We start from the raw sequence: 22331 nt of genomic DNA on the forward strand, positions 1-22331 counted from the left end.
GCTTGGGTCTCTTCCCTGAGTCCCAGGACAGACTGGGCTGCAGGGAGAGCAGTTCATGGGGGCTGGTGTGGATGGGATTTGGGCCTATGCAAGGCCCCTTGTCATGTAGGGTGAAGCTGAGGACTGAAAGTGGGAAGCTGGACCAGAGGCCTGCATTTGTTCTTCCCAGGCCACAAATGTTCATGGTGGCCTGCCAGGGAACATCACCTGAGGTACCCAAAGAAGGAGCCACTAACTCAAGCCTCTCTTCAGTCTTTCACTGAGGGATTCTTCATGTACTTCATAAATGAGGCAAGTGTTTATGGCTGAAAGAGAAAGGGCTCAGAAAATAAGCCACTGATGCAATTTAGAGTAACAGAGCATAGGGTAGCAGAAAGGGAAGAAGGTGGGAGACAGGTGAGGGTGGTGAGGGTGTCCCTTGCCAGAGAGAACATCCTGGTGGGAGATAGGAATAGACCTGTCAGGGCTAAAGAAACTGAAGAACTACAGCCTGGGATCAAAAGGATCCTGTTACATGTCCCCACCCCTTTCCTTGTTCCTCTTTAAAGGACCAAGAAAAACAACAACAACAAACAAACAAAAAGGGAGTGAGCTATTTTGCCCCCACTGTATTTACTCGTTTGACTCTTACCCCATTTATCTTCCAGTTATCTTTATACCACTTACTGGGTGAATGACATCTGAACCTCAGTGTCTTCATCTGAAAAATGGGTATAATATTGCCTTCATGGCATTGTTCTGAGAGTTTGGTAAAACAATACATTTAAAGTCAAGTGGAATTCTGCTTCTGGAAAGATGGAGCATATATACTCTTTCCTATTCCCCCTGCTAAGTACAACTAAAACTGTTGGATATCATATGTAAAACAAACATAAGAAAACTTGAAGACTCTGAAAAGGTAGAAATAAGAAGGTAGACCAGCTAGAGACCTAGGAACCCAAGGAAGAATAGGTGGTGAGTTCCTTGGGTTTTCTTCTTGCCTCATATATCCCAGACTTCGAGCTAAAGAAGCCAGCAATCCAGAAACACCAGGGGGTACAAACAGAAACATCTACAGCAAAAGCCTGTTCTCTCTGGCCTAAGGACCAGAGAAGGGGCCGTCTAGAAAAACAAAAAGCCTTAGACAATAACTGTTCTACTCCAGCCAAACATCACAGAAAAAACTATGGCTCCACCCCACCAGCCAATGCTGAGTGGGGATCCCAGACACCCACCCTCATCAGCCTGCAATTATGTACCCCAACCCCTCTGCTGAGGTGGTGCAGAGAAAGCTAAGTCAGAAGCTGGGACTTTCATCACTTCCAGGAGTAACAAAACTCCACCTACAATGAAGACCTTGTGGGGAGCTTATATTCCAGTCTCCCACCCCGCAGAAGGTGCCCCTTTTTCTCCCTGTTGGGATGTTGTTAGAGAAAACCCAGTGGAGAATCAGGACTTTCACAACTACCCAGCAGTAAGGAGGCCAAATAGGGAGCAAAAACAAGCACTCCTACCACTCTTAGCCAGGGTGTTATCAGCAGAAGCTGAGTGGGGAACTGGAGTACCCACTCTGGTCCAAGTGGAGTGAGGAGCCCTGCCCTCACTTGGGTATTGGGAGGCCAAGAAGTGGAGAACCTAGATGTGTACCCTCAGCAGACAGAAAAAAGTTATCCCATTTCTGTCACCAGGAAAAGCCAACTAAAACAGAAGCTTTAAATAATATCCAGTCTCATAACATAATACTTAAAATGTCCAGGTTTCAAAAGAAAATTACTCATCATACCAAGAACCAAGAAAGTCTAAGTCTAAACTTGAATGAAGAGATGATCAATAGATGCCAACACTGAGACAACTGAAGTATTAGCATGTTCTGACAGAGACTTTAAAGCAGCTCTTAATACTTCAGTGAGCAATTACAAGCATGACTGAAACACACAAAAAATAGAGTAAAACTATTCTAAAATAGAAGAAATAGAATGTCTCTGCAGAGAAATGGAAGGTGTAAAGAAAAAGAAATAGGAACTTAAAAGTGAAGAATACAATGAGAAAAATAAAAAGCTCACTGATGGGCTCAACAGCAGAATGGGGAGAATAGAAGAATCCATAAACTTGAAAGAAATGATAGAAATTACCCAATCTGAACAATATGGAGAAAACAGAATGGGGGAAGAAAATGAACAGAGCTTCAAGGATCTGTGGGACTATAATGCAAGTGTTAAATTGCAGTACTGGAAAGAAAGGGGAAAGAGGATGCTACTGGACAAGTACGTGAAGAAATTGAAAACTTCCTCAATTTGGTAAAAGACATTAAACAAAAGATTGAAGGAGCCAAGAAAATCCCAAACAGGGTAAACCCAATCCACACAAAAACATAATCAAACCTGTAAAAAAATAAAAAATAAAAAGTAAAAATCTTAAAGGCAGCAAAAGAAATGCTACATTACCTATAGGTGAAAAACAATTTGAATGACTGAATTTCTCATCAGAAACCACAAAAGCCAGAAGAAAGTGGCACAACATTTTTCAAGTACAAGAAGAAAAGAACTATCAATCCAGAATCCTATTACCAGTGAAAATATCCTTCAAGACTGAAGGGGAAATCAAGATATTCTCAGATGAAGGAAAACTAAGAAAATTTGTTCCAGCAGACCTATCCTAAAAGAATGGCTGAAGGAAGCTTTCTAGACAGAAAAGAAATGATAAAAGGAAGAACCTTGGACCGTCACTTCAGGAGAGAGAAAAATGGAAAGAATACAAATGTGAGTAAATGTGACGTATTTTCTTTCTTTTGAGTTTTTAAAATTATGTTTGATGGTTGAAGCAATAACTCTTAACATTATCTGATATAGTTCTAAATGTGTATAAAAGAAATACATAAGGCCATTATAAGGAAAGGGTTAAGGGACATAGAGGGAAATAAGGTTTCTGTACTTCACATGAACTGATAAAATGTCCATACCAGTAGACTGTGATGTTACGTGTATATATAGTATAATCCCTAGAGCAACCACTAAAACAGCTAAACAGTGAGATATTAAAAAAAAAAAAACTATAGGTAAATAAAAAATAATTCTAAAAAATGTTCAAATAACCCACAAGAAAGCATGAAATATCAAAAAGAAGCAAAAAAAAAAAAAAAAACCAAACACAAAATAAAAACTAAAGGGCAGACTTAAGCCCTAATATAGCAATAATTGCATTAATTACATTAAATGTAAATTACCTAAATATACCAATTAAAAGAGAGAGATTGGAGGATGTAAATTTAATCTAAAGAATGTCAGTGTGACTATATTAATAACTGATAAAGTGAACTTCAGAGCAAAGAAAATTATGAGAGATGCGGAGGGACATTATGTAATGATAATAGGGTCAATCCATCAAGAAGACAAAACAATCGTGTGTGCACCAAGCTCCAGAGCTGTAATACATGTGAAGCACGAGGTGAAAGAAGAAATAGACAAATGGACTCATAGTTTGAGACTTTAACACCCCTCTCTCCACATTGACAGAACACCTACTCAGAAAATCAGCAAGGATACAGAATTCAGCAACATCATCGGCAACAGGATCTAATTGATATCTATAGAAGGTGCAACAGGAGCAGAATACATATACTTTTCAAGCATCCATAAGCATATACTAAGATAGACCATATTCCGGGCCATAAAACAGCACATTTTGAAAAATTGAAATCATAGTGTATTTTCTGACCACAATGTAATCAGGCTAGAAATCAGTAACTAAAGGGTAACAGAAAACTCTCTAAACACTTAGAAACAAAAGCACACATTTCTAAAAGGAAATCAATATATATATTGAATTGAATGAAAATGAAAATATATAAAAATCTGTGGGACACAGCCTAAGGAATGCAGAGGGGAAATTCATAGCACTAAATGCTTACATTAAAGAGGAAAATCTTTGAATCTAAGATCCTACCTCAAGAACATAGAAAAAGAAGAGAAAAATAAATCTGAAGCAAGTGGAAGGGAGGAAAGAATAAAGATTAAGAACAGAAATAAATTGAAAACAGAAAAGAGTAGAGAATATCAATGAAAGGAAAAGCTTGTTCTTTGAAAAGATCAATAAAATTGACAAACCTCTAGCAAGTCTAACAAAGAAACAGAAAGAAGATACAAATGAACAGTATCAAGAATGAAACAAAGATATTACAAACTTTGCAGACTTCAAAAGGACAATAAGAGGATATTATGAACAACTCTACATATCTAAATTTGACAACTTAAAGATGGAACAATTCCTCAAAAACTCAAATTACCTCAAGTCACTCAATATAAATAATGTGAATAGCCCTATAACTGTTAAGGAAATTGAATCCATAATTTTAAAACTCAAAAAAAAAAAAAAAAAAGCTTTAACACTGTATGTTAACTATACTGGAATTAAAATTTAAAAATAAATTTATTAACAGAAAATAGAACTCCCAAAAAGACCATCTCAAAGTCCTGGGAGATTTCACTCGAGAATTCTACCAAATGTTTAAAAATGAATTAACACCAATTCTATACAATCTTTCCAAGAAAAATGGAAGAGGAGGAAACACTTACTGATTCATTTTAAGAAGCTGGTATTACCCCGATAGCAAACCAGACAGAGATGTGCACAAGAAAACTCCAGATTAACATCCTTCATGAGTATAGTCATAAAAATCCTTTGCAAAATATTAGCAAATAGAATTCAGCAAGACATAAAATAGAATTATACCATAACTGAATGCTGTTTATTCCAGGGATGCAAAGCTAGTTTGATTTTCAAAGATCACTCAAAAAACTCAATCATCAATGAAATCTTCATTGACAGCCTAAAGAAGAAAAATCACACAATCATCAATCTATGCAGAAAACGCATTTGAAAAATTCAAGACCCATTTATGGTAAAAACCTTCAGAAAAATAAGAATAGAGGGCAACTTTCTCAACTTGAAAAAAAGAGCATTTGTAAAAAAAGAAAAAGAAAGAAAGCAAGCCTATAGCTAATATGATACTTAATGGAGAAACATTGAATACTTTCCCCTGAGACTGGGAACAAGGAAGGCAAGGATGTCCACTCTTACCACTCCTATTCAACATAGTGCTGGAAGTTCTAGCCAGTGTAACAAGTCAAGAAAAGGAAATAAAAGATGTACAAATCAAACAAAGAATTAACCTGTCCTTATTTGCAGACGGCAGGATTGCCTAGGTAGAAATTTCCAAGGAATTTACAAAAAAAAAAAAAAAAAAAATCTTAGAAGAATAAATGAGTTCAACAAGGTCACAGGATACAAAATAGAATTAAAAAATCCTATTTCTATATACTAGCAATGAACACACTAAAATCAGAAAATACTATAACATTCACAATAGCTAAAGAAAGAAATTGACTCTAACAAAATGTTACAAGACTTAAATTTTGAAAACTACAAATTGCTGATGAAATAATTCAAAGGAAACCTACATAAATGGGGGAGATATACCATGTTTTGTTGGGGTTAATGTAGAGCATGAAATCAGCCATAATACCTGACTTGCTAAAATGAAACACAGAGGCCGCTAAGGACGGGGAGGGTTTCAGAGAAGGGCCTAGGCCTTTGGAATGCTGAGGCCCACGTGACCACTCTGCCGTTGGAATGCCGTGGGGAGTTGCCTTCCCCCAAGCTTTCTTAGCCCAAACAGCCGCCCTGTGATCTAAGAGACGTATGCATTGTCCCTTAAGCTATGTTTAGCAGAACTCATAGAACACGCAGATTAGCATATTGTATCTTTCCTGTAAAGAGATCCTCCTAGTTTCAGTAAGATCCCTTGTCACACATCACGTGCTTGAGAAACAGTGATAAGGATTTGTGATTATCCTGAAGGACCAATAAAAGCTGGAGCAAAGAAGAGCAAAGGGTCTTCGTCTCTGACCCCCTTGCCTTCTCCTTTCTTTCTCAGCAAAGTTTGGAGTAATCTTTCATCCGTCGGTACAGGGATTGCTGGCCATTCCCAGCAATGTTTATGGATTGGAAAACTCCATGTAGAAAAAATATTCTCCGCAGGTCGATAGATTAATGTAATTCCTATAAAAATCTCAGCAAGATCTTTTCTTTTTTAATATATTGACATTATTCTAAAATGTATATAGAACAGCAAAGGAACTAGAATAGCTAAAAACAACAACAACACCAAAAAAAAAAAAAAACCTGAAAAATTGAGAGGTAGCAGACTACCTGATTTCAAGAATTATATCTGTAGTAATCAAAACTATGTGGCATTGGCAAGGAAGGACACATAGCATGATGAAACAGAATTAAGAACCCAGAACTGAGACCTACACAAGTGTGTCCAACTGATTTTTTTTTTTTTACAAAATTATAAAAGGGAATTTAATGGAGGAAACATTAGCCTTTCATGGTGTTGGAGCAATTGGATATCCATAGGTAAAAATCAATCAATCTCAATGTAAGTCTCATCTTCTACAAAGATTAACTCAAAATGGATCGTTCTTTCATTCTCTGTCCACCAAGGGTGAGGAATCTAAATGCTACCTTTCTGGAGGAGAGGGGGAGAGAGAGGGAGGAAAAGAAGGAGAAGGATGAGGTGGTTAGCTTTCACTGTCACCATTGTATGAGTTTGTCCCTTAATGCCAGGAAAACAAAGACCATCCCCTTGGGGGTACATAGCTCAGCATGGGTGCCTTTCTGAGGCTTTGCCCTTTTATACAGAATGTGAGTAAGCAGGATATAGGCTGTTCTAGAAGTTCTGCAGAATTGTCCTCAGGTCATCTAGACCAGGCATTCAGACTATGCTTCCTAGGCCCTAGGACTGTCCTGAGGGGTACTGGAGATCTTGAGGATAACATCAACCAGAGAAGTTCTGTGTACGCTGGTGGGCAATATTCCACTTAAATGAATGATTCCGTAGCTGGGAGAAAGTTTGAAAGCCATTTGCTAACAGAGTGACCTTGGGCAAGTTAACTTCACTCTTTGAGCCTCTGCTTCCTCCTCAGTGAAATGGGGGTGTCAAGAGTGATCATTGTATGAATTAAGTGAAATCATACATTTAAACACTTAGCATAGTCCCTGCTATTTGTAAGTGTAAAAAATGTTAGCTGATTTTTATTACTGTTTTTATATTATTAGTAAGAGTCCTCTCACCTCCTGGTTTTCCAAGGTCACACAGGGAGTTAGTACATGGAGAAAAAGCCTGTAAGCTGTGGTCATGTTATGGTGCCAGCAGTTGGAGGGTACTGAGGACCATCTTGTGATGTGTGTCCTTTTCCCCCAGCTGGAATAAAGCTTGTCAGTGGAGAGAATGCGCTCCAGGGCTGTGGGTTGCATCCTCCTGTTATGATTCCTTGTCCCTTCCTGACCCCCTGGGGTGCAGTCCTTTGTCCTTTATATTCCTTCCTTGGGAGCAAGTTGTGATGGTAAAACTTACCTCTGGAGCACCTCTAGTTTGTTAAAAAAAATCATAATCAAATTATGAATACATTGTTAATTCAGTGTGTATTTTTGTGTAGCGGCCTTGGCAAGTAAGCTTCCTCTGAGCCTTGGTTTCCCCATTTCCAAGACAGAATAATAATATCTCCCCTCTCCCCAGGTGGCAGTGAGAAGCAAAAACATCATGATTTGTTATTTCTTTGAAAAACAAAGAATGATACATCAGTTCGGGGAGGGGACTTATCATTTTTAAAATTGGAAAAGGAATCCATATTTGGAATGGATATGGAGCAAACTGCATCATAAGCAAATATTTATTATGTATAAATAGCTAAACAAATATTTTAAAGTAAGCAATGCCAAAATAATACATTTTGATTCAAAAATCAGTAAAAATAAAAGTGTACAATGACTCTAGTTGAAGTGCATAGTATTAATCATCTACCAAGAATTTTAGGTCTGTGTGTCAAACAAACACGTGCAGGCAATCCCTAAGAAAACCTAGGATTTCATTTGTTTTATCAATGGACTGTATGTATAGAATAATAATGACCTTGAAATGCAACATGAGGGGCGCCTGGGTGGCTCAGTCGGTTAAGCATCCGACTCTTGGTCTCAGCTCAGATCTTGATCTCAGGGTCATGAGTTGAAGCCCCGCACTGGGCTCCTTACTGGGCATGGAGCCTAATTTAAAAAAAAAAAAAAAGCAACATGTTTTTTGCTCACTTTTCTAAACTAAAGCCTCAGGACCCTAGCAGCAAGAAAGAGAAGAAAAACAGGGGGAGTCCTACTTATTATGCATGGATATTCATTAACAGTAGGGGGAACTTCTAGAGATGACATTTCAGCAAAGAAAAATAATCAGTTTTATCAAAAACCCATCACTTTCTGTATAATATCTGGTGCTCTGCTAGGCATGTCCCATTTTTTACATTATCTCCTTTAATCTCCCCATTAACTGTGTAAGGCAGGTACTAATTGACTGCATTTCTCAAGTGAGCAAACTGAGACTCAAGGAAATGAAGTAATTTGTCCGCAATCCCACAGGTAGGAAGTGGCAGAACTAGGCTCTGAGCCCACATTTTTGCCACTACTTGTGTTTGTTAATAATTAAGGTTGGCATCGCATCGTTCAGTAAAATCCACAGAACGATCAGAGAAAAATCAAAAGGAATTCAAACCTCCGTTGGTGGCCAGTCTCCTCTTTTCAAGCTGTGCTAGGGAAACAACAGTCAAGGAATAAAACACTTACAAGCGTGCTATGGAGTTCATTTTGTTGAAGTGGGATCTAGCCTTTTTTGGGGGGGGGGGGGGCTTTTTTCCTTTCCCTTCCCTTTCACATTCCCCTTCCGATTGCAACCACTAAATTTCAGTGCTGTCTCTTAAGCATGGAGTATATATCTATTTACAGAAACAGGAAAGTGAAAATTGTTTCACGTGTTTTCACTGACCATACATTCCATCCTGGAAATCCCCACAGAGATTAAAGCCATGGTCAGTGACCCGGGAATTCCCCAGACCACCGGGACAAAGCCTCACACAGATCCATGTTCTGGAGGCTGAGAAACCTGAACTCTGCCATCCCTCATAGTTGCTTAAATCCTGGGTGCTGTAAGAAACGGTGAATAAACTGCCTCTGATATCATTTTTTTTCCTATTTATTTTAGCAACTTACGAAGTCGAAACTGAAGAACCCCAAAAGGTATTGTTTCCTCTTTCTACCAACTTTATAACTATAACAGGTATACAGAATTGACTGTACAGGAGTTTCTTTTATGAGCAAGGAGAAAGGTCTTTGTTTTCCATTTTCTCCCGATTCCTGAGGCTTTTCAAGGCTCCAGCTGCTAAGATTCTGTCTCCTGTAATAACAGAGATAGAAAAGGTGGTGTGGGGAGGAGGGAGAAGCTGGCCCTCACCCATTCCCGGCCCGTTATCTATGGCAGCCAGCATCAACTGGCCATTAATAACGGTCCCTCCAGAGAGAGGAGTTCTGTAGCACAAGCCAAATGTGTATCTCCTGCACTTTCGGGAGGATGACCAGCTCTTTGAAGGCGCATTTTCTGGCTCCTGGTGGGCGTGGTGCGAGGTGCCACCTTGAAGCAACTTGGTTAGGGCCCAAGCAGAGTCCCTGCTGGCCTCAGTCCCAGCACCTGCCCGTGTGGTCGCGAACCTCCATTTCCTCACCTGTAAAATAGAGATAATGGAAGTACCCACATCTGGGGTCATTGTGGGAACGAGAGTCAGGTAAACTCAGAGAAACCATTCGATAGTAAACACCTGCATCTCTCCCAGGCATCTGACCTCTCTGGGCTCCAGCTGTGTCTTCTGGAAAATGCTGTGTTCTCCATGAGGGCAGGAAGCAGATGCCCTGTGGTGACCGCATCTGCTGTAGTGGACACTCAGTAAATAAGGGGGTTCATACTTGTTCCACTGAATTGCTGAGAGAACTCAAAAGTAGCTAAGCGCCCAGTACAGCGCCTGGCACACGAGGTGCTCGCCTCGTGTTGTAACTGTACCAGTGAAGGTTCACTCTTTCCTCACCGGGTTCGTTTAGTCAAGACCTTTCATCTTTCTGCTTGTTTTCTTACACCTACTAGAAAGGACTGTTCTAGCTACACTTTCTAGCTAGAAAACTACAAATGATTATTCTTATTAACAAGAGTAGAAACATTCTCTTAAAATGCTTCAATTATCTGGCAATATCTCCAAAATAATAAACTTTTCTGCACAAGTGAACTCTGTAAATAACTAGAGTTTATCTCATTCAAAAGAAAAAAAAGCATTAAAGTATTTTTAACTTCTTTTAAAAAGATTTATTTATTAGAGAGAGAGAGATGACGGGGGGAGGAACAGAGGGGGAGAGAGAGAATCTTCAGCAGACTCCGTGCTGAGCTCAGAGGCCGACACGGGACTCGATCCCACAACCCTGAGATCACAACCTGAGCCAAAATAAAGAGTCGGACGCTTAGCTGACTACATCACCCAGGCGCCCTGTATTTTTAACTTTAAAATCTTAACTTTCAGACATGTATTGTGTTCATCTCAGTATTCTTGTTTGGGTGGGTGGAATCTGATCTCACCTTGTCTTCATAACATGGAATCCTCCGGAACGTAAGGGATTGAATGGCTACAGTTCACACTCTTCTTTATAAAAATGCTCTTAGTCCCTTGGGACGCCTGGGTGGCTCAGTCAGTTAAGCATCTGCCTTAGGTCAGGTCATAATCCCAGGGTCCTGGGATTGAGCCCTGCGTCAGGCTCTCTGCTCAGCAGGGAGCCTGCTTCTCCCTCTGCCTCTGCCCCTCCCCCTGCTTGTGCTAAATCTTAAAAAAAAAAAAAAAAAAAGATGATGATTTTAGTCCCTTGTTAGGTGTTCAGAGCTAGTTGTCTTCCCACGAAACCCCAAGTCTGTTTGCTGTCATTGTTTTCTGTTCTCTGACAGTTCTGCTTTCTCTGTCAATATCTTTGCATCTAGCAGGGAGTCTGTCACGTGGAAAAGCCTGTACCAAGTCCTTGTTTTGTGTCAGGCATTTGTGCAAACGTGGGAGCGCTTCATCCTCCCTGCTCCCCGGTGAGCTAGTTTCACTGCTTGCATTTTACAGGGCAGAACTGGGGGCTCAGAGAGGCTCAGCCACCTGTCAATAATGTAGCCGAGGTCCATCTGACTTGTCACTCTACCATCCAGGTTGTTAGAATTATACGGAAAATAAAAACCGGTCGTCCCTGAATGAAGGCCTGCGGGGCTCTCCTCACAGGAGGGCAAATGAGCTTTTAGGCTGGTCTTGGGAGCAGCGTTTTCAAGGCTTAGCTATTTTCTGTTTTCTTCAGCATTCTTGTCTAGATTCAAAATAATGAATGAATCAGATCTTGGTGACAACTGAATAAATGAGCTACATTGTAGTCATTGGGACATAATCTTAATGGAGCCAAATCTAGATTATATGAGCGAATTTTGGATCAGGGGGTGCACAGCCAGCCCGGGAGAGTTCCCAGCATGACTTGTGTCACTACTTCTGCCCGCTGAAACATTGCTCCGGTATCACAAGTGCGTATTTCCCCCAAATGATGGGAAAGCTTTATTCTACAGGCACATTCCTGGAAAAGCATGCAGAGGACAATTTATTATTCTAAGTCAGAGGATACATTCCCTCTGGCATGCACCGTCACATGGGGAATGCTTCTCTTCCTTTCCCACTGACCTTCATTTCCACCGGCCAGGATTCCTGGAGGTTTCTGTTGTCAGTGTCCACCTTTGCTCCATGCTGAGACCTCACCTGCCTGGTCTTTTGGTCAAGTCTCTAAAGATCTGTAATCATACAACAAAGGCATGGTTTGGATTGGTTTATGAAAATGACCATTTCCCTCTTTACTTTCAGCCTTGGAAGAATGGTCTCCATCAAGAACTTAGGTGAGTTTTATCTTCAAATGGAAAAGCATTAATCCAACCACCGGCCCTCTGATGCATGAACTAGTTTACCTCGATGGGTCAGCTATGCTTGCAGGGACTGCCCCAGTTCAGCTTTCCCAGCACCTCATAAGGTGCCTGGTGCAGAGAAGGTACTCAGGGGTCCTGCCCGGCCTTTCCCTCCTGCCTTGTTCCAGCCCACACCACACTCATCAGTAAACACTTACTGAGTCTCCAGCATGGCCAGCCACTTGCTAACCACTGGGGTGGTAGCAGTGATGGAGACCTGGCCACTACCCTCAGGGGCTCCTGGACTGTAGGAATCACACAGTCAACTGGGCATATAACCATCATGTGACTGCCAAAGAACTTAGTTTCCAAAATGCACCATGCTGTCTCAAATGTCTGTGCCTTTGCTGCCTTAATTCATTAATTCATCCCAACTTAACGATCTGGTAAACATCTACTGACCTTCAAACATTCCCACCTATAAGAAGCCTTCCTAAGTCCCCTCCTTCAGAGAGAAGTAGCCAGGCTTCTCCCTGTAAGGTTCACAAGTTTGCACTAACATCACTGTGTGTCATTGGTTTGCTAACATGCCAGTTCATCCTCACTCTCCTTCTCTTCACCCCTTCTTGTGTGTGAGCTCCTTGTGAGAAGGGCCTGTGTTTTCTTGTTCTTGGTGTTCCTGATGCCGCTCATACTTCTGGGTCCAAACCAGGACCTTGGCAAGGCTGTGCTCTGACCCACCTCTTCAGAGTCTGTGTCTATCATTCTTCCCCTGGAGTTACTTTTAATGCATTAGAGTAAACATGGTCGGTGAGGTCTGGAGAAGCAAGTATCAAAATTCCCTGGCGGAGGCTAAACACACAAACACTGGGTCATGGGGGAAGTCTGTTTCATCTCTCTCCTTGAGTTCTGGCCTGCCTCGATTCATGCCCCCCATAATTACCCTCCGGCATCCAGCATGATGCTTGGCACTTGGGAGGCCCATGTCACATGATTAATTCATTGTTTATTGAGCTTTTACTCTGTTCAGATGCTGCTAGATTCTGAGATACAAAAATGAATAGAATATATTCTCTTCCCTTGGTTCAAGATGGGCGTGGAGGCCAGAATGGTTGGGGGTAAGGGGCTATTTGGAGGGGGAAATGACCGTCTCAGTAGGAAGTTACAATATAATATAATCACTCCTAAGTAGTTGTAGGAACACAGAGATGAGACTCTGGGCATACTTTCTTGAAGAGCTGACAGCTGAGTTCAATCTTGAAAGACCTGTAGGAATTGGCCAGGTGAAAATGTCAGAATGTATGTTCCAGGCCTAATTTACCATTTAGACCAGCCCTGTCCAATGGAACTATAAGGCAAACCATAGATGTCATTTAAAATTTTTCTAGTAGCCAAATGCTAAAAAGTAAAAAGAAACAGGTAAAATTATAATATATTTTATTAATCCCAGTATATCTAAAATATTATCATTTTGACATGTAATCAATATAATAACTGTTACTGGTGTATTTTATAGTCTTTTTTTTTTTTTCATAATTCTTCAAGATCCAAGTATGTTTTATACTTACAGCTCAATTTGGACCAGATATATTTCTAAGGCACAATAGCCACACATGGACAGTGGCCACAGTTGACAGCACAGATTTATACTTTATACTCTAGGTCAGGGCGGAGCCACAAAAGAGTTTCAAAGCAGAGATAACGTACCCCATCCCCTCGTAGTATTCCTAGAAGTCACCATATTGAGTTTAATTTGATAATTGTTATGGAGATCCAGCTATATAGAAACTACTGGACAAGACCTGAGGGGCAAGATGGATTACCAAGGGCATGTACATCAACAAGGCAGCTATGTTTTAGGAGAAATACCAACAATGTGCAATGAGAAATAAGAATTGGGTAATTCTAACACAGCAAATGCTTCCATGAAGACAAGGACCCCAATTACTGCAGGTCCTTTATATGCTCTGAACAATGCTAGGCTTTCAACATTTTTCTCACATTTCATTCTCATGGCAACCATGGAGATTGGCATTGTGACCTTTCATTTATAAATGAGAAAATTTGATTTTTTTTAGAAAGGTTAATCGTAGACTTGCAGAAAGAGGGATATATAGTGGGGATTAGAAGCCAGCCCTCCCTCACCGCCCCCAATCATCATGGAACTAGCAGATGGCCTTAATGGGGGACACGGTGCTCAGTAATTAGATGAGTGAATGAAACTCCTGACAACTCTTTCCATTGTCTTTCAGAACAGTACTGTCTCTGGTGCTTTCCTCCCTTGATGACCTCCTCTTCTGAGTTCCTTTGAGGGCTCTTCTTTTTCTGCCTTCTGTATGAATGTGGTTGTAAATCTAGTTCACTGTGCCAGAACAGAAGTCCTCATTTGGGGGTTGATGGTTCCCCAGCATTCTGTCCTTGGTTCTCAGGTTTTTCATGACACTGTCCACCTTGCGTCTCTCTCTCCTACTCCCTCCAGTGCAGCTGCTGTCTGTATACTGCGGTGCGCGGCAGTCCTTCATTTCCGTAGGGAAGCCTGGCTAAGTACCTTACTGCCCTGTGCCAGGGCCCATGCTATTGCTTCTCTAGATTACACAGCATTGGTGCTGGGGATATATCGAGAAATAGCAGAGCTCTGCCTCCTTATAACTTGATTGTTCATTTACAAGGCAAAGTGGAGGAACTGGAGGCAGATCCATAGACAGTGCTTTAGAATACAAGATAGAAGGACAAAGTATTGGGGCAGTGGATAAGAAGGTATGACTGGGAGAATCAAGGAAGGATTCTCAGAAGTAAGATGATTCAGACAAATTGAGAAGGGTGTGATGTTTTCCAGCAAGATGCGGAGGGCATGTCTGTCAGGGGAAATAGCAACTAAAAAGGGAGAGTTGCTCGAACTAGGATCGTTGGTTTGGGGAATGTGAGAGTCTAGAGCAAAAGTGGAGGGAAGGAGCAGAAGTAGATGGGGTTGGAAAGAAAGGTTTCGGCCAGATCACTATAGGCTTAGATTTTATCCTACAGGCAATGGGGAGTTCCTAGGAGATTTTAAGCAGAGATTCGTTCTGGCATTGATTGGAGCAGGTAGAAACTCAGTGAAATGATCTAATGGGTGACCTGATCCTCATCTTAGAAGAAGGTGGAGAGAGGTGGGGGATTATTCGTGTTTTTTACATTCACTTTTTCCATTCATTTCATTTAGGATTGGGTGGTACACTATGGTCTAAACACTCTAAACCTCACTTTTCCCCTGGTGTCTCTTCACATCTAAGCCCTAAACATGAAGATGAAGATAAAAAGGAGACGGAAAAAGAGCCATGTGAATTGGAGCCTCAAACACCAGAAAAGGATCTACCTTCAAGCCATCTCTTCAAGGTATCAGAGTTCTAGGGTCCCAGGCCAAACAGTAGAGTTCAGGCATGTCATAGGAGTCGTTCATGGAGTGGACTTCTAGTGGCTGAGACAGCAGTTGTCCAGACACAGAGTCAGAAGACCCTGTGGCTGTTGGGTGTTTGCTCAAAGAAAGGAACTTGACAGTAACACTGAGCTCTAGCCTCAGGCTTTCTACTTATTAGCCATGAAGCAGGCCTTAGGAGTGGGGCTGGGACTAGTGTGAGTTCAGCAAGGCATCCAGAGGGCAAAACATAGACACCCAATTGGGGGCTGTACCCTGAAACTGAACGACCCCGGAGGGAGGGCCTCCTTAAGGTGGGCCTTGCTTAGAACGACTTATTCTCTGAGCTCAGTCATTTCATCTGTAAGAGAAGAATAAATAATCCCTACCCAATGACCATACCCAGTCCCACCCTGATTCTGTCTTGTGATGATAAGATAATGTGTGTGAAAGTGCTATGTAAACCATAAAACACCATAAAAATGTATTCTTAATTATTACTTATTGGTAAATACTATATGTGTGTGTATTCATATCCAATTGACAACTGTCCCCTTCAGACAGCTAGAGTGGTCTGCTCAGAACATTCTAAAAACCTATTTGAGATGTGCCTATCTTACAGTATCAGATTGTTCCAGTCCCATCTGCAGGGCTCAGGTAGATCAAACAGGTTGGTGGTGGCATGGGCCTGACCTGGTGGGTAGGCCCGGAGGCCAGGATGGATCAGGATGTGTGTTTATAGAGGATCACAAAGCAGTATCATTCAAGGAAGCAGTAAGTCACTAATTGTGAAAGAAAGGGACCAGAGTTAGGGAAGTGGCATTACATGCTGAGGCCAGAGGGAGGACGAGGCCATAAGTGGGTGATGAGGCCAGAGATCAGAAAGGGGTTAATCAGGAGCATGAGAAAGACAAGGGGGGATCATGGTTAGGGATATTGGTTAGGGATATTGACCATGAAAGAACCCCAAAGCAGGGATATCTTCTCTATCAGTGCTGGCCGTTTGAGAAGAGCCAGGTATGGGATCAGGCTACCACCAAAGGGACACATTCCTGCTTTTGTGGTGTGGATTTGAGTTTTGGAACTTGTTTAAAAGTGACTTAGATTATGTTAGGTAAATGTGGTGGGCAGTGTAGCTGAGCAGTGCTGTTTGGAGTCAGATATAAATGGTAAGTCAGTAGATACAGAATCCCCTGTGATTCAAACTGACCCTAGGAAGCATTCCCAAGGACAGGCCAAGGGGAACCCATGCACTGCCTTATTAGGGGCCATGGTGAAGGAAGGTAGTCACTGCATTTGTGTGAAACTCTGACTTATTTTTATCATTTTTCCCCATTAAAAAATTCTTTCTTGGCTGTGTGACTTGAAAGAATGCCCCTCCTTATATTCTCCTTTTAGTTTGCCCAGACCCCACCAAGAACTCAGGAAATCCCATACTTTATATCTGTTAAGTACTTCAGCTTCTTCCAAGTACTTTCAGATGTATTGTCATAATCAACTCTCCTGTCTACTTGATGTCCAAAGTACAGTAATCTCCTCTCCCGTTGTCATTTGATAAATGTCCAGAAAGGCTGTAATGCTCCTTGGTTTCCAGTGTCTATTCCTGGCAATCCATCCAGATCTTTCTGAAATGAACATCTGCTCAGATTGCTGCCTGGGGCTCAGTGAGGCCCACACTGAAACTTGCACGCATGACCCTGCATTACTCAGCCTCATTCTGTCACATCTTTCTCACCTCGTCTTTTTTCTCTGTCCCTTCCAGTCTTCCCTCAGCATCAGCCTCCATACACCTGTCTGAGGACCCTAACACTTCTCCAGATACGCATGCCTTTGCTCATGCTGATTTATCCGCCAGGTACTCCTTTATCCCCTCAGTCAAGGAAGAGTCCTTACATTTTAATATACTCTTTAGTAAGACCTGCTTTGGAAGTCATCCTCCACCCTGTCTCCCAGTTGAGAGAACGGACCTCCCCTCCTCTGTTTCTGTCTCAGTGAACAACACAACGGCAAATGGTTCTTGCCACATTGTATCTTAATATTTGTGTAATGTCTCTGTGATCAGTGTGTAGGCCACCGTGCCCATGGTGTCTCTCTATCTCTGGAACTCAGCATTCGTGTCCAACAAACACTGCAGGGAGGGAGTGGGAAAGGAAGTGAGGAGGAACAGAAGAATGGCCAGGGGAGAGATGAAATGTCAGGCGGAAGGAACGCAGTATCGCTTGGTGGTCAAGAGCACAGGGCTCAAGTCCTGCCTTGGTAGACCACTGGCTGTGAGACCAGAGGATTTGGAGGTCCTTTATTTAACCTTTCGAAACTCTTTATCACGTGGACCAATGATATTTTCCCAATGGGGTGTCATGGAGGTGAGGTGAGATCAGATATATGAAGAACCTGCTCTGTAGGCAGTGCTCTGTTACATGCCCCCTGCCTTCTGTGGGGCTGCCTCTGCGCTGGTCATTCAATGGCCATTCAGAGGCGAGCCAAAGACTTTGTGTGCATCCTTGTGAAACTTAGTCTAGGGAGACTGTGCAGTACCACAATAAATCATTGCTCTCCGTGAAGCGTGAATGACTGAAGAACAGAATAGAAGTAAGTGGCAAACGGAGCAGGTAAGTCCGAGCTCTACAGCACTCTCCCTGTTGCATGTGTTTAGGGGGCTGCCCGTGGAGGAATGCGGGGAAGAAAGCAGGTGATGAAAGTCCTCGGAGGCAGCAGGAGCATGCTGCCCAGGAAGCAGGGCGCTGTGAGCGACGCTGTCCAGACAAAGGCCTGGCCCCAAGACCCGAAGCTGGCCAGGCACTCCCTAGGCCACTGTAAGTTGCCTTTCTTCCTGCTTCTCTTCACCGTCACCGAATGATTTTAAAGTTGTGGGTGTCCAAGATGTTAGTTTCTTTTATAAATATTTATTGAACATTTATTATGTACAAGGAAACTTGCCCTAGTCAGGCATTTGTGCAGTCATGTAAAGAGCACTGGATTTAGAAGGAGAAGACCAGAGGTCGAATCTAACCTCTAATACTTAATAGCCATAACTTCATATTCCTGCAGCTCCATTTCTTCATTGATAAAAAGGGATCATACTATGGGCCTCACAGGGGATTTGTGAGGGCCAAATCTGACAGTATGTCACATAATAGGTACTCAGCAAATATTTACTTCTTTCTTTGTGTATCTACCAGCTCCTATTGATTTTTGTAGGCCAAAATAATCGATACACTGATGATATAGTTAGGATATCATTAGTTGACTTTATTTAGGTTGTATTTTACCTTCATGTTAGTCAAGACTCTTGATTACAGGTAACAGTAATCATATTGTGTTGAGAAAAAAAAGGAGACTCACCTCAAGGAAAGTCTGGTGGTGACGGGGTCCACATACACAAACAATACCAAGGACTCAATATTACTTCTTCTCCTGGTTTTTCCCTCCCTGGCTTAGCTCCATTTTAATTAATACTACAAACCCTACCCTTTTGGAGGCAATATGGCATCCAGCTGTAACAAACTTATACCCTATCCTCTTAGGAACCCTAGAAGAAAACTAGAAATTTTTACCTTCTCAAGTGTTATGAGAAAAGGCCCAGATCTGGGTCTTATTGGCTCTGACTGGGTCACATGTCATCTCTGCACCAGTCATTATAAATGGGGGATAGGATGCTCTGGTTGGCTCAGCCTGTGTCATAAACTCACCCCAGGAGCTGCAGGCAGAGTCCGTTCTACCAAAAGTACATAATATCAGATTGAAGGATTTCCCAAGTCAAAGAAAAGGGCTGTTGGGGGGCTCGGGGGAATAGGTATTGGTAGACAAAGAAAACAGATATCCACTCCAGCCCAATAAACCATGGCAGACCACTGACATTTCACGTTACAAAACAGTTATGAGAAGAATAAATATGCAGTGATCATAAGATGGACTCCGGGTCCCTTAAAATGTGCCTCTGGGCTAGTTGGCCACATCCCTGCCTCACAGGTCCTTCCCTGCATACTCTGCAGCATTCTGCATTTCCTGCATCATGTGTTTAAATGCCCCTGTAATTTTGCCTGATCTCTGTCTGGAATTCGCTACCTGCTGATGTCCTAAGCATCCTTTAAGATCTATCTCAGAAGTCACTTCTTCTGAGGCCTCACTTACCTCCATCCATCCTCCTCTTCCCTGCTCTCCAGGGACCACAATTCCCCACTCCTTTCTGTTTCCATGGCACTGAAACAGCAACCAAGTGACCCTATCTCCATATTAGGCTTTGCAGTTAAGCATTTCTGGGACCCAGGACCCCTATATACTAATCCCATAATCTTAGGAAATTTACAGACTTTCATGTACAAATGGGGTTAATACTACTTATTTTCCAGGGCTCTTTGTCAATGTATATAAAGTGTATATTTCAGTGCTCAATAACTGTTAGTTCTCTTCATTTATTTCCTTCTCTAAAAAAAGTATAGCATACCTTACGTTATAATACATGGGGTACGTGTTTGTCTCCCATGGTACACGGTGGGCACCATGTGATTAGAGACCATTTGGTATTTTTTTTTTTTTAAGATTTTATTTATTTATTTGACAGAGAGAGACACAGCGAGAGAGGGAACACAAGCAGGGGGAGTGGGAGAGGGAGAAGCAGGCTCCCCGCAGAGCAGGGAGCCTGATGTGGGACTCGATCCCAGGACCCTGGGATCATGACCTGAGCTGAAGGCAGTCGCTTAACCAACTGAGCCACCCAGGCGCCCACCATTTGGTATTTTTCTCTGTATTTCTGCAACCTGGCACAGTGTCTGGCACACTGGAGGTCCCCCAACAAAACTTTGTTAAAGAAAGGAATAAAAGAATAAATCCAACTCCAGTGAGACTACAGTAGATTTGACAACATGAATAATTCTTTTGACTAAGAAAAGTAAAGAATGAATTTTTGGAAAATGTATTAAAAGTATCACAGAACTGATGTAAAAAGAAAGCATCCATATACTTGCAGGAACCAGGAACCCTGGAAGGTGAGTGCCAGAGCTACTCTTGCCCTAAGGGTTTTTACTGAGCTCTGAATCTCTTGAACTCCTATTTTGAGGGTGTGATGTTCAGAGGACAGGTCCTGATATCCCAGGATCTGCCCCAAGTGAGCTCATAATTGGAAACTTCTGTATAAAGTCAGGACCTCAAAGGATTATGTCCACACAGAATGAATAAGACTGTGCCTATAGTTAAAAATGCTATATTGTGTACTTATAAATTTGTTGTCAAAAGGGTAGATCTCAAGCATTCTGAACACAATAAAAATTTTTTCAAAAATAAATGGAAAAAGGGAGAAAGATATTTTTGATATTATTGGCACATGAGAAAGCACAGAGGTGGCATAAAATCAAAAACCATGCCTTAAATTGAGAAGTGGGTAGATTTAATTTGGAGTATAGAAAAAAAATGGAAGTGAGAGGAAGACCAGTTGAAGTGAATTAAAGAGTTACAGGAGAGCCCTGAATATGGGGATGAAAGCTATTTTCATGCAATTATGAACTGTCCGTGAAGAGTCACTATAGATTTGGGGATTATACCATGAAGAAAACAGTCCAAAGAGGATTATTCTGAGTAATCTGTACATGCTGCTAAAGCACAAAGGGAGTTGCTGAGTCCATTACTAGTTCTTTCCAGTACTTGTTTGAGTAGCACAAAATGCTTAGTCAAGGAGAGTTGGCATGAAATCAAAGTTTTGAGAAGAAAAACACAATAGAGTGTCTTTCTGTACTCCTCCTATGCAAATAGGCCTCTTGAAAAAATGAATGAAATTATCACTTCTTTTGGTTGAAAAAAAAATTAACAAAACACAAGCCCTGGTAATCAGAAGGAAACTTGGCCATTTTGACCCTGGTGCTGGGTGAAGGAAAAAAAAAATGATTACCATAAGCTGATCCTCATGTCCATCAGCAGTTCAAATCCCCACTACAATGTGTGTGGTCCAAAAGAAACCCAAAGTAATCTAATGTGGTATCAGCTTGGTAGCCCTCCCAGACAACTGGTAGAAGCAAACAAAATCCTCTTTCATGGAACCAACTTCTATTCCAGGTTTCAAATAATTCAACAATATATACTTCTAAAAATTAACAGTTCATAGACAAAAATTACTAAACACACAAGCAAACAAGTCACAGTGATTGGAAGCCAGCAAAATAACACATCTAGGAGCCAACCTGCAAGATAGTACAGATATTGGAATTATTAAACACAAAACATAATATTTAATATATTTTAAGATACCTCAGAATAAACCAAACCAAAGAGGTAAAGGATCTATACTCTAGGAACTACAGAACACTCATGAAAGAAATTGAAGAAGACACAAAAAGATGGAAAAATATTCCATGCTCATGGATCGGAAGAATAAACATTGTTAAAATGTCTATGCTACCCAGAGCAATCTATACCTTCAACGCCATCCCGATCAAAATTCCAATGACATTTTTCAAAGTGCTGGAACAAACAATCCTAAAATTTATATGGAATCAGAAAAGACCCCGAATCACCAAGGAAATGTTGAAAAAGAAAAACAAAGCTGGGGGCATCACGTTGCCTGATTTCAAGCTATATTACAAAGCTGTGATCACCAAGACAGCATGGTACTGGCACAAAAACAGACATATAGACCAATGGAACAGAATAGAGAACCCAGATATGGACCCTCAGCTCTATGGTCAAATAATCTTTGACAAAGCAAGAAAAAACATGCAATGGAAAAAAGACAGTCTCTTCAATAAATGGTGCTGGGAAAATTGGACAGCCACACTCAGAAGAATGAAACTCGACCATTCTCTAACACCATTCACAAAGATAAACTCAAAGTGGATGAAAGACCTCAATGTGAGACAGGAATCCATCAAAATCCTAGAGGAGAACATAGGCAGTAACCTCTTTGACATTGCCCACAGCAACTTCTTTCAAGATACATCTCCAAAAACTAGTGAAACAAAAGCAAAAATGAACTTTTGGGACTCCATCAAGATAAAAAGCTTCTGCACAGCAAAGGAAACAGTCAACAAAACAAAGAGGCAACCCACAGAATGGGAGAAGATATTTGCAAATGACACTACAGATAAAGGGCTGGTATCCAAAATCTATAAAGAACTTCTCAAACTCAACACCCAAAAAACGAAT

The 22331-nt window shown here is 41.4% G+C and overlaps 1 protein-coding gene across 1 annotated transcript in view; it reads left to right on the forward strand.

Annotated features, from left to right (window-relative positions):
- FYB2 (FYN binding protein 2) overlaps positions 1-22331 on the forward strand; it is a 94152-nt gene that overhangs the window by 40051 nt on the left and 31770 nt on the right. Inside the window, 5 exon segments of the mRNA XM_035017722.1 lie at positions 2206-2327; positions 3492-3571; positions 11772-11803; positions 15009-15197; positions 17870-18013. Coding sequence (XP_034873613.1) covers positions 2206-2327; positions 3492-3571; positions 11772-11803; positions 15009-15197; positions 17870-18013 — 567 coding nt within the window.

Source organism: Mirounga leonina, unplaced genomic scaffold (genome assembly GCF_011800145.1).
Source record: "Mirounga leonina isolate KUSES-001 unplaced genomic scaffold, KU_Mleo_1.0 Mir_173, whole genome shotgun sequence".
Classification (NCBI taxonomy): Eukaryota; Metazoa; Chordata; class Mammalia; order Carnivora; family Phocidae; genus Mirounga; species Mirounga leonina.